This window comes from Ceratotherium simum, chromosome 22, assembly GCF_057802395.1.
Source record: "Ceratotherium simum simum isolate JZ-2026a chromosome 22, ASM5780239v1, whole genome shotgun sequence".
Classification (NCBI taxonomy): domain Eukaryota; kingdom Metazoa; phylum Chordata; class Mammalia; order Perissodactyla; family Rhinocerotidae; genus Ceratotherium; species Ceratotherium simum.
The window spans coordinates 31,574,844-31,588,526 of record NC_141921.1 but is presented as its reverse complement, the minus strand read 5'-3'; the positions used below and the strand labels follow the sequence as shown (position 1 = coordinate 31,588,526).

Below are 13,683 nucleotides of genomic sequence, written 5' to 3'. Positions count from 1 at the left end.
TCCGATTCATAACAATATTCAAAGCGACAATGACTGCATTTACATACGCTGCCAGCAATCCTAAACCCAAAATGCTTCAAAGATTAAAGTCATACGCATTTAAAATACCTAGAAAAATAATATAATTAGAATTTATACAAAGTAGGTTTTTACAAAACAAGTACAGTACAAGAAATATATCTTATATCCAAGCACAAAAATGTGGAAATATACACGGAAGTATACATTTAAGAAAAAATATTTATTTTTAAATGCTGATTGCGCAAGCATAGACAGTTCTGGTTTACTGGTATAACTCTGAAGAGAACTTCAATTTGCTAGCAGAAATTTTCACTCCATTCTCAAGCTTCTAAGACATTTCCTAAAGGGATTAGACGGCTGTTCCTCTTTCCAAATTCTGTTTAATTTCAGCTGTATATTTCCCATAGAATCTTTCTGCTTTCTTGTTGAATTTGGCATTCCTTTCATTAATGTAGTCAATATCTGCATCATCATTATAGGGACGTCTCCGGCTATATTTGTCTCGTTTCTCAATTCTGGGGAAACAAGAAAATAATTTACAAAATTCAAAACTGCTCTCTTTTCTGATCTTAATAAAACATGGCCAAATAGTTAACAACAGAATCGGTACACTTAGCACACTTTGAAGAGGGAGGGGGGCAGCCCAGTTTTCATCAAGATCAAGTTGAAACTGCTAATTAACAGCACAACCCCGGGTATGAACCATGAAATTCAGTAAATACAAACTCATCCTCAGAATGCTCCTAAAAGAGCAATGATACATTGTTAGGAACTGGACACATGAAGTATTACTTAAAAGAAAATGACTATTACAATAATAATTATATTAATAATAACCACAGTTAATATGGAGGGCATAGTATGTACTAGACACTATTCTTAATACTTACATGTATTAACTCTTAAAATATAAATTCATTCTGCTCTGCCTAATATTCACCCCTGTCAGTATTAAGAAAGACACATATAACAAAGGTACATTTACTAGAACATTTGTATTTCTTCAAATCAAACAGTGGAATGGTTGCTCAAGTAAAAGCTTTTAAAGAAGAATAATTTTCTTTAGACTTTTCCCTGCTTCAATTATAACAATTCAATTTCATCGATATTTTGCACCTCCGTTCCAAATATAGACTCAACCCATACTTGCTGTCTGTCCCCAAAATCAACTAGAGATGCTAAGTCAGAAATTAACAAGAATATCATCCGTCTTTTCAATTCATTCTAAGCACATTAATCCATTTTGTTGTTAAACATTAAAATTTCAGGTTGCTGTACTGAATACGTACTGTTTTTCCAGATCTGTCACCATCCTATCAATTTCCTCTGTGGAAGGCACATGTGTTCCATGAAGAAGACTGTTGGATGTTGGGAAAAACTCTTCTCCACTGAAAAGACAGCAAAATGGACATACAGTAACACTACAAGTCCTCCACGTTTTCAAATTTCAAAGTAAACTACCAGTCACGATGAGAGAGAAAATATGTATGTATATTTACCGTGATCTCTCACCTTAACTTTTTTTAAAAAGGAAAATACGAAATTGGAAGGGACCTAAGAAATCACCCATTTCAACACCTTCATTCTACAGATGAAAGAGCTAAGGGCCAGAGGTTAAAGGACTTGCTTCCAGGTTCAGGTTCTCTTTCCACTAAAGCAGGGTGAGCCAGCGTGCATCTCTGTTTGTGAACAGTTCTAGTGCAACACAGCCACACCCATTTGTTTATGTAGCCTCTGGCTGCTTTCACATCACAATAGCAGGGTTGAGTAGTTGTGACAGAGACCGTAGGCCCACAAACCCTAAAATATTTACTCTCTGGTCCTTTACAGAAAAGGTTCACCCATCCCAGCACTAAAGCATTCTGCCTCCAAAATATCTGAGTAACTATGATAACCTGGGTGTTAAACATTCAACACCCAGTCTTAGAATGCCCAGCTAGAAACATAACCAGGTGGTCAGCTTAACTGCTGTGGAGTGAGCAACACTGTTGTCAAGACCAGAAACCATTCTTACACAGCTATTGACAGCCCTCACCTAAGCATTAAAGTGTGCTTGTATTTAAGTACACGTGTATCTATATATACACACACACAAATATATCCATATCACTTCAGGATGAAAAAAGGACTTGCATTAATGCTGTCAACTTACTGCTTTTCTCTCAGTCTCTCATATGTTTCCATGTCAGGTTTGATCTGTTTGGTAAGCCGATGATATTGGCGTAACTGGGCAGCAGCATAATCTAAAAATAACATGAGAATCAGAGATGATATATTTCCTTGTTTGGTCATTACTCTTCAGAGAAAAATCAAAATTATTAGTAATATATGCACAAGACACTAATCTGAGCATAGCCTCTATCCTGAAGATGCTGATAATACAGGCTCTGATTAATTTTACCACAAAGAATAAAAGAATCAGCTGACTAAAGTATAGCCTTCTTTACCTCTGCCCTATGAGACATATTTGTCTTTTCCTTGGGTTTAAGCCTCTTAGAGGATATTCCATGAAGGGACATATCCTTTCTTTTTTTTTTTTTTTTTAAAGATTTTATTTATTTATTTTTTCCCCCCAAAGCCCCAGTAGATAGTTGTATGTCATAGCTGCACATCCTTCTAGTTGCTGTATGTGGGACTCGGCCTCAGGATGGACGGAGAAGTGGTGCCTCGGTGCACGCCCGGGATCCGAACCCGGGCCACCAGCATCGGAGTGCGTGCACTCAACCACCAAGCCACGGGGCCGGCCCGGGACATATCCTTTCTTAAAACCAGAAACACTGAAGGCAATGCTTATCTAACAGGCCCACTCAATAAAGTAAAAGCCAGTTTTACCTGAAAATCCCAGATCAGGGTTTTTCCTCTTCTTTTTCCTCTCCCACCTTTCTGCATCTTCTGCGCTAATCTCGAGCAACTTCACTTTCTCATAGTCCTCTCCTCTTGCTGCACATTCCTAAAAAGAAAGGAAAAAAGCTAATACCCGCAATTATGATATAAGCAATTATTCGATCTATTTTAAATCAAGATTGAATAAAGCTCTCAAGCAATACTTTAAAAATGATTAATTTTTGAAGGAAATTTGGGAATCTGCTATGACATATACAAAGAGAGTGCATCAATTTAAAAAATAATACTTACTCAACATTTACAAGGTGTCAGACCCTCTTTTAAATGTTTTACATGCATTGACTCATTTAATTCATAATTAACTCAATTATTATTATAGTCCTTGTTTTACAGATGAGAAAACTTAAGGCACAGAGAGGTTAAATAACTCACCAGAAGTGTCGCAGCTGATAAAAAGCAGAGGCAGGATTTGAACTCTGGCAGTCTGGCTCCAGAGCCAGCATACAAAACCACCACTTTCTACCGTCTCAATACAACAGACATGATTGAATAAACCACATATGAAGACAGTAGAGTAGTTCCTAACCTTTTTCTTTTCTTCTTCCTGTAGTTCCCATTCCAAACGAGCTTTCTTGGCTTCCCAATTTGCAGGTAACTTAAGTCTTTTATCTTCTTCAACAACTTCCTGGTGATTTAATTTACGAGCTTCATTCTAAAACCACAAAAAGTTTGTCAGCTGAAACATGAAAATAAACCTAAACAAAGCTTGCCTTCCCTGAGGAGCATCAGGTTAAGACACATTAACAAGGGGATCACATTGTATCCTAAAAGTAATAGAGCCATCAAAGGAGTTTAAGCAAGGGAACAGACCAATTAGGTCTACACCTGTAGACAGTCAAGAAATGTGTTGGGCTGCACTGGTTTGCTGTTTCAGAGGCCTGGGGGTTAATGTCAGCTTTGGCTGTTTAGCTGTGTGGTCCCTTTGAGCAGATCCCTTAGGTTGGATCAGACACAGTTTCGCAAAGCGGGGAAGGCATACTACAGTGGCACTTAAGTAGACTTCAGATAGTATGAAATAATATCATATCACACAATGAAAAAGATATTCTACTTTCAATTCTCTTTTAATCCTGATTAATTCAAGGAAAAAGTCTCAATTTGGGGCTGGGGACTTTAAAACCTATCTTAATATCTCTAACCTTTTCCAAGTCTCTCCTCCTCTTAAAATATTTTAACAGTTTTACATTATGGCAAATGAAAGCCATCTTCCATTTGAATTACTCTATGAAGTCTTATTAAAAATAAATTTAACTACACAAAACAAAATTAGTATATCATCTTAAGAACAACTTAAGTTAGATGTTTCTTAGGTCACAAGCTGGTGGCAGTTTGTCCAGGAAGCCATGTCTCCTAATTTCTAACCACATGTTCTTTACACAGTCCCTTCAAATAAATATTTAAGTTGTGTTTAATTCCTTATTAGACTAACTCTTTCTGGGCAAAAAGAGAGGCTCCTCTCAACCACCAGCTCTCATATACTCTGGGCTCTGGCAATGACCTCCAGTTGAAGACACCAAGAACACAACTGTAGTCAAAGTTGTGTTTGTTGCTGAAGGAGACAGCAAACCATGGAGAACTGCAGGTATTTCAGTGAGAGGGTTTTACGAGGGCCTAGTTACAGGATTTGCATTTGTGCCCAGTGACTGGGGGGAAGGTTCAAGGGAAGTACAGCTGTGCTCTGGATTAGGCACTGTCAGAAAGCCAGGGCATTCTACAATTGGGTATCTTCAGTTTTTAATTTTTTCTAAAATTTTTTTTCTTTCTTTATTTTTTCCCCCAAAGCCCCAGTAGATAGCTGTCTGTCATAGCTGCATATCCTTCTAGTTGCTGTATGTGGGACGCAGCCTCAGCATGGCCAGAGAAGTGGTGCGTCGGTGCGCGCCTGGGATCCGAACCCAGGCCGCCAGTAGCAGAGCACGCGCACTTAACCGCTAAGCCACGGGCCGGCCCGGATATCTTTAGTTTTTACACAAGAGGCAAGATTAACAAGTTTTTATATAGGAAGCAGGATTAATGGAGTGAGACTAATGCTGTATTTGGTAATAGCAGTCACTGATGTTAGCAGAAGAAGGAGATATGTGGTCATTTCTGTGGTTTGTAACAGGCTTGTTTTTGTCTCACTCCAATAGTCAGAGTGATGGGGTTTTCTAAAACCACAGCCAAGCTGCCAGTCAGGCCACTTCAAGCGGAAATAGTCAAGACCTGCTTTTTCCTTTCTCAGCTCCAAATGACGGCCAGTCCATAGCTGGACTCTTATTCCTAATGTGAATTCTCTTCCTTTGCACTTGTTTCCTCTGCTTGGATATTTCTTCCTCCAACTTCTTTATTTGTCTGATACTATCTTACTCATCTTTCAAAAAGTAGCTTAGGTATCATCTCTTATATGAGGCACTGCCTGGAGACTCCCAAACTGTATTAATCTCTCTTCCTCTGCACTCTCAGGGCACTTTGTTCCTAATTCTAGCATGAGGCTTACCACAATGTCATTTCTGGCTATAAAGTTGTCTCCCCGACTTAAGAGCAGAAGCCTTATCAAAATCATCTGATTCCCCACCAACTAGCTGAACCACTGACAATACAGACTTCCTAAGATTCGCTGATTATTTTTGAATGAAGAGGCAACCAGCTCTCTTATTAACACTGGACAAGTTTCTTCCAGTCTCTAGCTCTACATATTATCCTAGATAAACAGAAGTTTATTAGAATCATACAGCGAAGAGACTGTTAGTAATAGAGATTCTCAAATAAGCCCAGATAAATTAAATCAGATTTGGGTGGGAGGAGGACTGGAGAGAGCACGTGTATTTTCAAAAGTGATTCCAATGTGCTGCCAGGGTTGAGAACACCGGGACAGATCTTTCATCCAGCTCTGCGAGTCAGGCGCGCTGCTGCGGCTTCCTTGTCTCCCCCCGAACGCGCACGGGCCTGGCCAGGGGACAGGTGTCAGCTGGCCTCCGGGGCTACTCACCCGCTTCAGGTGCAGCTCCCGGAATTTGCGCAGTCTCTGCTCGCGCTTCTGGGCGGCCAGCTCCTCGGCGGTCGCGAGGGGCTGCTCCTCCTCCGCGCTGTCCACCGGCCCCTGCGGCGAGGAGGGCCGGCTTGAGACGGGGCCGGTGCGGCTGCTCCCGACTGCGCGGCCGATTCCCCGCCGGTCCCGCCGGGCCGGGCCCTCCCCGCCGATCCCGACCCCACAGTGTCGGCGCCCCCCTGACCCGGCACCCAGGCTTCTCCTCCACCTCCTGCCACCCCCCCGGAGCCCTCCCCCACAATAACCCCTGGCTAGAGCCGGCGGCACTTACCTTCTCGGCTAGAGTCGCAGCCGCCATCACACCCTTCCTCCTCTCACTTCCGGCAACAACACAGAGCACTTCCGTCGGCTTTTGGATCGCCCCGCCGATACACGTTAATAACTTCTATAAGCCCCGCCCCTTCCTGGCAGCCTCCGGAATTTAGGGCCAATCCCTGCCCCTTGCAGCAGTGAGATGTTTTCGATTGGGCGGGGTCTTGCGCAGCCGCAAAAGGCCGCAGAGGCAGGGCGGGGCGCGAAGGGCCGGGACGCTCTCGGATGCGGGCGGCTGGGAAGGAACGGGCGAACGGGAAGCCTAGCAGACGGTCGCGTGCACCGCGTGCCGCTCCTTTGAAGGGAAGGTGCTTTCCCTTCAGCGCTTACCCTCAGTGTCACTTCCTCCGGGACAGGTCTCCTGTGGCTTACCTTGTCTCACTTAGACCCTTTAGAACTGTCATATGGCACAATTTTAATTCTCTTCAATAGTGTAAGATATTTTTATCATCTGTTCGTTTTCCTTTTTCTCCATCAACCTTGTAAACTACAGGAGAGCAGGGCCTGTCTCATCTTGTACATTCTTCCGTGCCCAGCAGGGAAACTGCCCCAGAACTAGTAACAGTGCTGAAGTTATTAATATAATTCAGTGAGGTGCTGGATACAACAGGAATATATGAAAATAATATTTTTTCTGCACTAACAAACCAATTAGATGTGGAAATGGAAAACGAATGAAAAGATATCTAGGTATAAAATTTAAACGGTAACATGAAAAATACGAAATAATTTGAACTACAAAAAAGTAAAATTTGAATAAATAATGAAGTATTTTATGGTTAACTTACTATAAAAACGTAGTATCACAAAAGTATCTCAAAGGAGTATTAATGTAATGTTATTCCCATCAGAATTCAGTGGGTTATTGTTTTTGTTTTTTGGAACTGGAAAATAACATGGCAAAATCTAACAGTTTGACAATGGAACCGAACTCAGTAGGTCAGTCTTTTGGTGAGTACAGAGCCAAAAAGCACAACCAAGACTGGAGTGGGTGAAGAAAAAGGGTTTATTGCTTGCACAGGCAACGTAGAACACGTGGGGATAGCTCCCAAGCAGTGCCCCCCCACACCCCACCACCCCACACACACACACACACACACACACACACACACTGGGGATAGCTCCCAAGCAGTGCCCCCCCACACCCCACCACCACACACACACACACACACACACACACACACACACACACACACACACACACACACACACACACACACACACACACACACACACACACACACACACACACACACACACACACACACACACCCCCGCACGGAGACTTTATACTCCGGAGTGCTGAGGCTATGTTACAACTGTGTAACAACTGGGCCTAAACAGGACGCATGTGCAGGCCATTACATAATGAGTTCAATGCCATTACATAAGAGCTCAATGCAACATGCCATTACATAACAGGTCCAAGGTAACTTTTGGACACTTAGAGCAGGAAGCAATTTGCAGGGGTCCTGCTGCAACTGTGGTAAGTTTCACTGTAGGATGGCAACATCTGCAACCATGAGGACATCAACCTCTGAAAAACAGCACATTTAGTTTTCTCCTTGTCTGGAAAACATTTGGCAGGCTATGTTTAGTTATGGATCAGATTTTCATTAACCTTTTCCTTGCCTGGTTTCTGGTCACAACACCACACTGCATTGGTGAGACTGTGAAGAAACATGAATTCATATATTGCTGGTAGGACTGAAAATTCGTAAAACCTTTAGGGAGGGCATTTTGGCAATAGCTATAAAAATTACAAAGGCATTTCCTCTTTGACCCAGCTATCACACTTCTGGAAATTTATCCTACAATTGCACAGGTATGAAATGACTTCTGTACAAGGTTGGTCATTTCCGTTTTTTGGTTTTTTTGTAAAAGCAAAAAATTGGAAACTCAAATGTCTGTGGATAGAAAACTGGTGAAATAAATTATGGTTCCATTCAGTGGAACATTATGAAGCTGTGAAAAGGAATGGGGCAGCTCTCTGTTTACTAATTTGGAAAGATCTCCAAAATATACTAAATATAAAATGCAAGGTGCAGAACTGCGTATATAGTATGCTACATTTAGGGGGGTTGTGGGTAGGGTTAGGGTTACTAAGAATATATTTTTATTTTGCACAAAGATCTGAGGAGGAATAGTCAAGACGCCAATATAAGTGATAATATTATATATGTAATATTTGGACCATATGAATATATTTCCAATTCCAAAATTAAGTTTTGTTTTTTTTTTTTTTTGGTGAGGAAGCTCAGCATGTGAGCTCAGCTCAGTTAGTGAGCTAACATCCACACTAATCCTCCTCATTTTGCTGAGGAAGACCGGCTCTGAGCTAACATCTATTGCCAATCCTCCTCCTTTTTTTCCCCAAAGCCCCAGTAGATAGTTGTATGTCATAGTTGCACATCCTTCCTGTTGCTGTATATGGGACGCGGCCTCGGCATGGCCGGAGAAGCGGTGCGTCGGTGCGCGCCCGGGATCCGAACCTGAGTCGCCAGTAGCGGAGCACGTGCACTTAACTGCTAAGCCACAGGGCCGGCCCGCAAAATTAAAAATTAATTTTAAAAGTTTGTATAGAAACACTGAGAACAGCCAAGAGTATTTTTGAATAAAAAATACGGAGAAGGGATTTATCTTACCAGGAATTAAGAGACTTCAGTAATGAACACTTGCACAGGAAATGACACACAAATCAATGGAACAGAACAGAAAATTCACATATAGATTCAGTGGGACAGTGATGCTTTATAGAATAGAATAGAATAAATGGTGCTTGCATAATTGGCTGAAATATGGACAGAAGAAAATTAGATTCCTATCTCACAGAATAGGGAATATCATCAATAGTCAGAAAATGAAAATTAAAACAACTATATGTGGTTTTATGCCTCTCAGATTGGTAAAAAATAAAAATACCAATAAAATCAAATAATGGAGAAGATTCTGTCACTGATTAGGTGCCTTGAGAAACTCAAAGGTGGGTTTGGAAGCAATTAACTGTTTTTCCAAGTTGTTTCTTTTCCTTTTGTGTGTTAAGGAGATTGTAACCACCAGCCATCCTGAAACTGACCAAGGGAGGCACTCAAGGGAGATGTAACCACCAGCCATCCTGAAATGACCAAGCCTCACCACAAGAGCTATGCCCCTGACCTTTGCCTTATTTTTAATGCAAAGATCTCTCCAGGAGGAGCTTAGGCCTCATTATGTGGAAGCACGTTCTCCAGCTGAGCCTGTGCAAGCAAATACCCGCCTCTTCCTTTTGAATATTCATTCTCCAACCAAATAAAAGTTCCTGCTTCCCTTTTTTCAGGGATGCCATGACTTTGGAAATGATTCCTTGGGGCCTCCTATTTGCTGCAAATACACTTTACTTTGTAAGACAACTTCCACTGGTGTCCAGTCTTCTTTAACTCACCAGGAGGCAAGCCCACTTGGTTAGGCATCAGTTCCAGAAACCTGCACTTCCAAGCATTGTTGGTAGGAATGAGAATTGCTACAACCTTTCAGAAAAGTTAATCAACAACATCTATTAAAATTATATGAGCCCTTTAACTCAGTAGACTCACTTTTGAGAATCTATCCTACAGAAATAAAAGCACTAGTATGTATACACTAGTATATGGGATGTTTATTACAGCAAAAGTCTCAAAACTGTCACAGAGACATCAGAACCTGTTGAGTTCTCCTATACTCAGGAAGATTTTGAAATATGTCATGAGGAAGTGACATCATATGTTTGGTGTAATTGACAGTCCCCAGGGTGAAGCTGGAAGGGAAGAAATGGAAGGGGAAAGGGGATTTAAATAGGTTTGGGGGGCTCTGTTTGCTGGGCTCACAGATATTCTGAGGCAGCACGGACAGAATTTTTTTCCAGTTTTTTTAATGTTTGTTGAACAGCTACCAGGTGCCAGACCCTATGATGAGTCCAGGTGGCACACAGAAGTAGTCAGGCGACACTTGCCTCAGAGATCTTAGACTTGCCTAGGAAGACAGAGGGACATTGGAGAAGAGAAGTGCTCATATGCTTCTTATTTTAGTGTTTTAAGAATCCTATTCATTTTTTTCTTTTTAATTGAAGTATAGTTGACAGACAATATTATATTAGTTTCAAGTGTACAACATAGTGATTCAACATTTATATACATTACAAAGTGATCACCACGATAAGACTAGTAGGCATCTGTCACCATACAGTTATTACAATATTATTGACTATATTCCCTACACTGTACATTACATCCCGTGACTTATTTATTTATAACTGGAAGTTTGTACTTAATCCTCTCACCTATTTCAACCATCCTCCTACCTCCCTCCCCTCTGGAGACCACCAGTGTGTTCTTTGTATCTATGAGTTTGTTTCTTTTTTGTTTTTTTGTTTGTTTTTTGAATCCGATTCATTCTTTTCTATATTCCTGCAAGTAAAATTGAGCTCTATATTGCCAATTTGCTTATAACACAAATTAATAAAATTACCAAGCCTAGCTTTAAAAAAATACAAATCTTCATAATTAACTAACGTAGTCTCTGGAAGAGATAAAAGAGAATCAGCATAGTGTTAAAAACAAAATTCAACTGAGTAAATTTTAAAGATCTTATTGGCTTTATTCAACAATTGATGAATCAGTCAGCATCCAGTCTAGCAGATAGAAAGGATCTCTGAGGAGCTGTACAAAATGAAAGATTTTTATAGGCAGAAGGGAGTGGGAACAAGGAAGTTATACTCGACAAAAAAGTGTGTTGGTCATTGCAAGGTTACTTTCCTGTAGGGGATGGCAGGAGTCCATCAGGCAGATTACCTAACTAGTGCTGGTCAGGTGATTGACTGGTTTAAGATTCCGTTTCTGGGAGAACTGAAACTGTAATTAAGTTTGGTTTGGTGTTGGGTTGTTAAGTTCGGTTGGTTTGTTAAGTTCGGTTTGGTGACTTCAAGCTTAGCATAAGCAACTCCATTTTGGGCGTGTTGTCTTGTTTTTAACAATAGAAAGGAGAGATAATATTCCACGTGATAAAAATTGCTCAACAAATCTGATTTTATAAGATAATGTATTAAGAACATTCACAGGAATGTCTATCTTGTTTTCCTGTGCAATATGGAGATTTGTGTGACTCTTCACAACTCTTTTGAACTGTATAATTTGTCTATCACAGCATGACAAGTCACCCCAAAACTTGATACATTAACACAACAACTATTATTATCTCTCACAGTTCTGGGAACTGACTGGGCTCAGCTAGGTGGTTCTCGCTTTGGGTATCGAATGTGGTTGCAGTCAGATTAGGGGCTGGGGCTGGAATCATTTCAAAGTCTCCTCACTCAAATGTCTGGTGGTTGATGTTAGTTGTCTGCCAGAATATCTACACATGGCCTCTCCATTTGGCCTAGGCTTCCTCAAAGCATGATGGCTAGGTTCCAAGAACAAGCATCCAAAGAGAACCAAGTGGAATCTGTTTCACCTTTTATGACCTAGCCTCAGAAGTCACATGGTGTCACTTCCTCCATAGTCACAGATTCAAGGATTAGGGACATAGACACTACCTCTCCATGGAAGGAGCATCAATGTCACACTATAAGAATAGAACATAGGATGGAAGATCTTCTACCATCTTGGAAAATTCAATTGGCCACAAGGCTTATTCTGTTCTTTGTTAATAAATCAATGTAAATGAAACTTGAACAAAGAGGTTTAATAAGACTTCAAATTTTTTTTTAACTGTTGCCCTGTCCCATAAAAAGAATTGTGCTAGATATTTTCTGTTTGCTCCTTTAGAACCACTCTCCACCAGCCTCCACCCTGTTCTGTGCCCATGAGCGCTGGCCTGTATGGAATGCATGGATAAGCTCTCTTGCCTATTGCTCTCTTCTCATTGGGTCCTGCCAATGAGTAGCACCTACAGAAGATCAAAGGTTCAGAAGAAATGAGGTCAGGATATTTATTCTCTGGCTGGATTATGGGTTGACTTCATTTCTCTAGTCACAGCTTCTGTCTGAAGACCCTCTCGTACCCTATTCTTCCCCTTGCTGCTCCCTCCCCTTGCCTCTTTAGGAGAAGGGGTAGCAATAGCTCCCCAATGTTGCTGGCTGTGGAATGCTTCACTCTCTTTGGTTGGTTTCTTTTAACCCAGTCTACAACTTTGTAAACAGTCCCTTTATTAAACTCTCCTTAACTACTTAGTTTGAGTTTGTAGGACTCAGACAAACTATTCTTCAAAACCTGTAATTCCGTTAAGTGATCTTCCTGGAAATAATTTTATAATAGACACTTTTGTATTCCTAAAGAATATAAATACTTGTAAGATTGCTCTGTCAAATCATCCATAATATAGAAAAAATAAAAGCCTATGACTCTGCTAGATTTGCTATTTTAATAGTGGTTAAGAAACTTGTCTCATTTAAATTAACTGCATTGAACAAGCAATTCCACACTTATTTAATTACATTTACGTAAGCACCGCAAAGAAGAAAGTATGAAGAGCTATAACAGGGGAAACTGACCCTTCAGGAGGTGGGGTTAGGGCTTCCCTGAAGAAAGACATTTAAGGAAATCTCAGGCAGGAGGGGACACATCTAGTCTCAACTGGTAAAAGTCAACAATTATTCATCATTTCCTATGAGCCAGACACTGGTCACAAATACTTCAGACATATTATCTAACTTGTTCTAAACTACCCTGTGACATGGGTATTGCTTTAATATTTCTTTTTCATAGATGAACCGAAGGTGAGTTAAATAACTGAGAATGGTTATACAGTTCATTATTGAATGACCGGATAGATATATGAAGAATGGTGTTCTATGCAGAATTTTCATTTTGAGAAGAAAGTCAAAGCCTCAAGTTAATCCAAGAAATCTTTCTGCATCATGGAGACGCTTGAGGAAGAGATCTCAAATACCCTGTCAATTTTTTCCTTCTTTCCTTCATTCAACAGCATGAAATTAATTCATACTCTGGACCAGTACAGTTCGGGGCGCAGGGAATCAGTTGTGACCAAGATAGAAATAGACCCTGTTCTCTTGGGGCTTAAGTTGTACTGAGCAACGGGCCAAAAAACTGCTATGCAGAGATTAAAATGGGATGACTTGATGGTGACTGGAGGCCTACTTTGGATTGGGTAATCAGAGATCTGAATTGCAAGGTTGGTCACTGGATGGCACAACCTGTACTCTGGGTTACTTTCTCACACATTTGGCGGTTTCTTCCTTTTATCCCATTTCCTCTTACTTCCGTTTACCGTCCGAACCACATACTCCGATACCGCCAACACCCAGCCTTTCCTGCGGTTTCACGCGCGCCGCTCAGGTGTGTCCACTCAATGCGCCTGCGCACAGGACGGGCCCAATCGGATACAGCCCAGAGCTGCGGGGGCGGGGATTGGTTCTCCGGCCGGGGGGAGGGGCAGCAGAAAGGGGC

The 13,683-nt window shown here is 41.2% G+C and overlaps 1 protein-coding gene across 1 annotated transcript; it reads right to left on the bottom strand.

Moving 5' to 3' along the window:
• Positions 1 to 222: 222 nt before the first annotated feature.
• On the bottom strand, positions 223 to 6,310 carry LOC101388404 (pre-mRNA-splicing factor SYF2). The gene is made up of 7 exons (XM_004425746.3): positions 6,225 to 6,310; positions 5,894 to 6,004; positions 3,452 to 3,577; positions 2,854 to 2,971; positions 2,174 to 2,264; positions 1,311 to 1,409; positions 223 to 536 (listed from the first exon to the last, which is right to left on the bottom strand). Exons 1-7 carry the CDS (start codon positions 6,249 to 6,251, stop codon positions 371 to 373), a joined length of 738 nt encoding a protein of 245 aa, XP_004425803.1. The 5' UTR covers positions 6,252 to 6,310; the 3' UTR covers positions 223 to 370.
• Positions 6,311 to 13,683: the final 7,373 nt, after the last annotated feature.

Bases quoted from the DNA above. Each gene is read 5' to 3' on its own strand.
- LOC101388404 (XM_004425746.3), bottom strand. From the start codon at position 6,251: ATGGCGGCTGCGACTCTAGCCGAGAAG. The intron at 6,005-6,224 runs GTAAGTGCCGCC...TCCTCGCCGCAG, and splicing joins CTGCGACTCTAGCCGAGAAG to GGGCCGGTGGACAGCGCGGA. The intron at 2,972-3,451 runs GTTAGGAACTAC...CTTTCTTTTTAG, and splicing joins AGGAAGAAGAAAAGAAAAAG to GAATGTGCAGCAAGAGGAGA.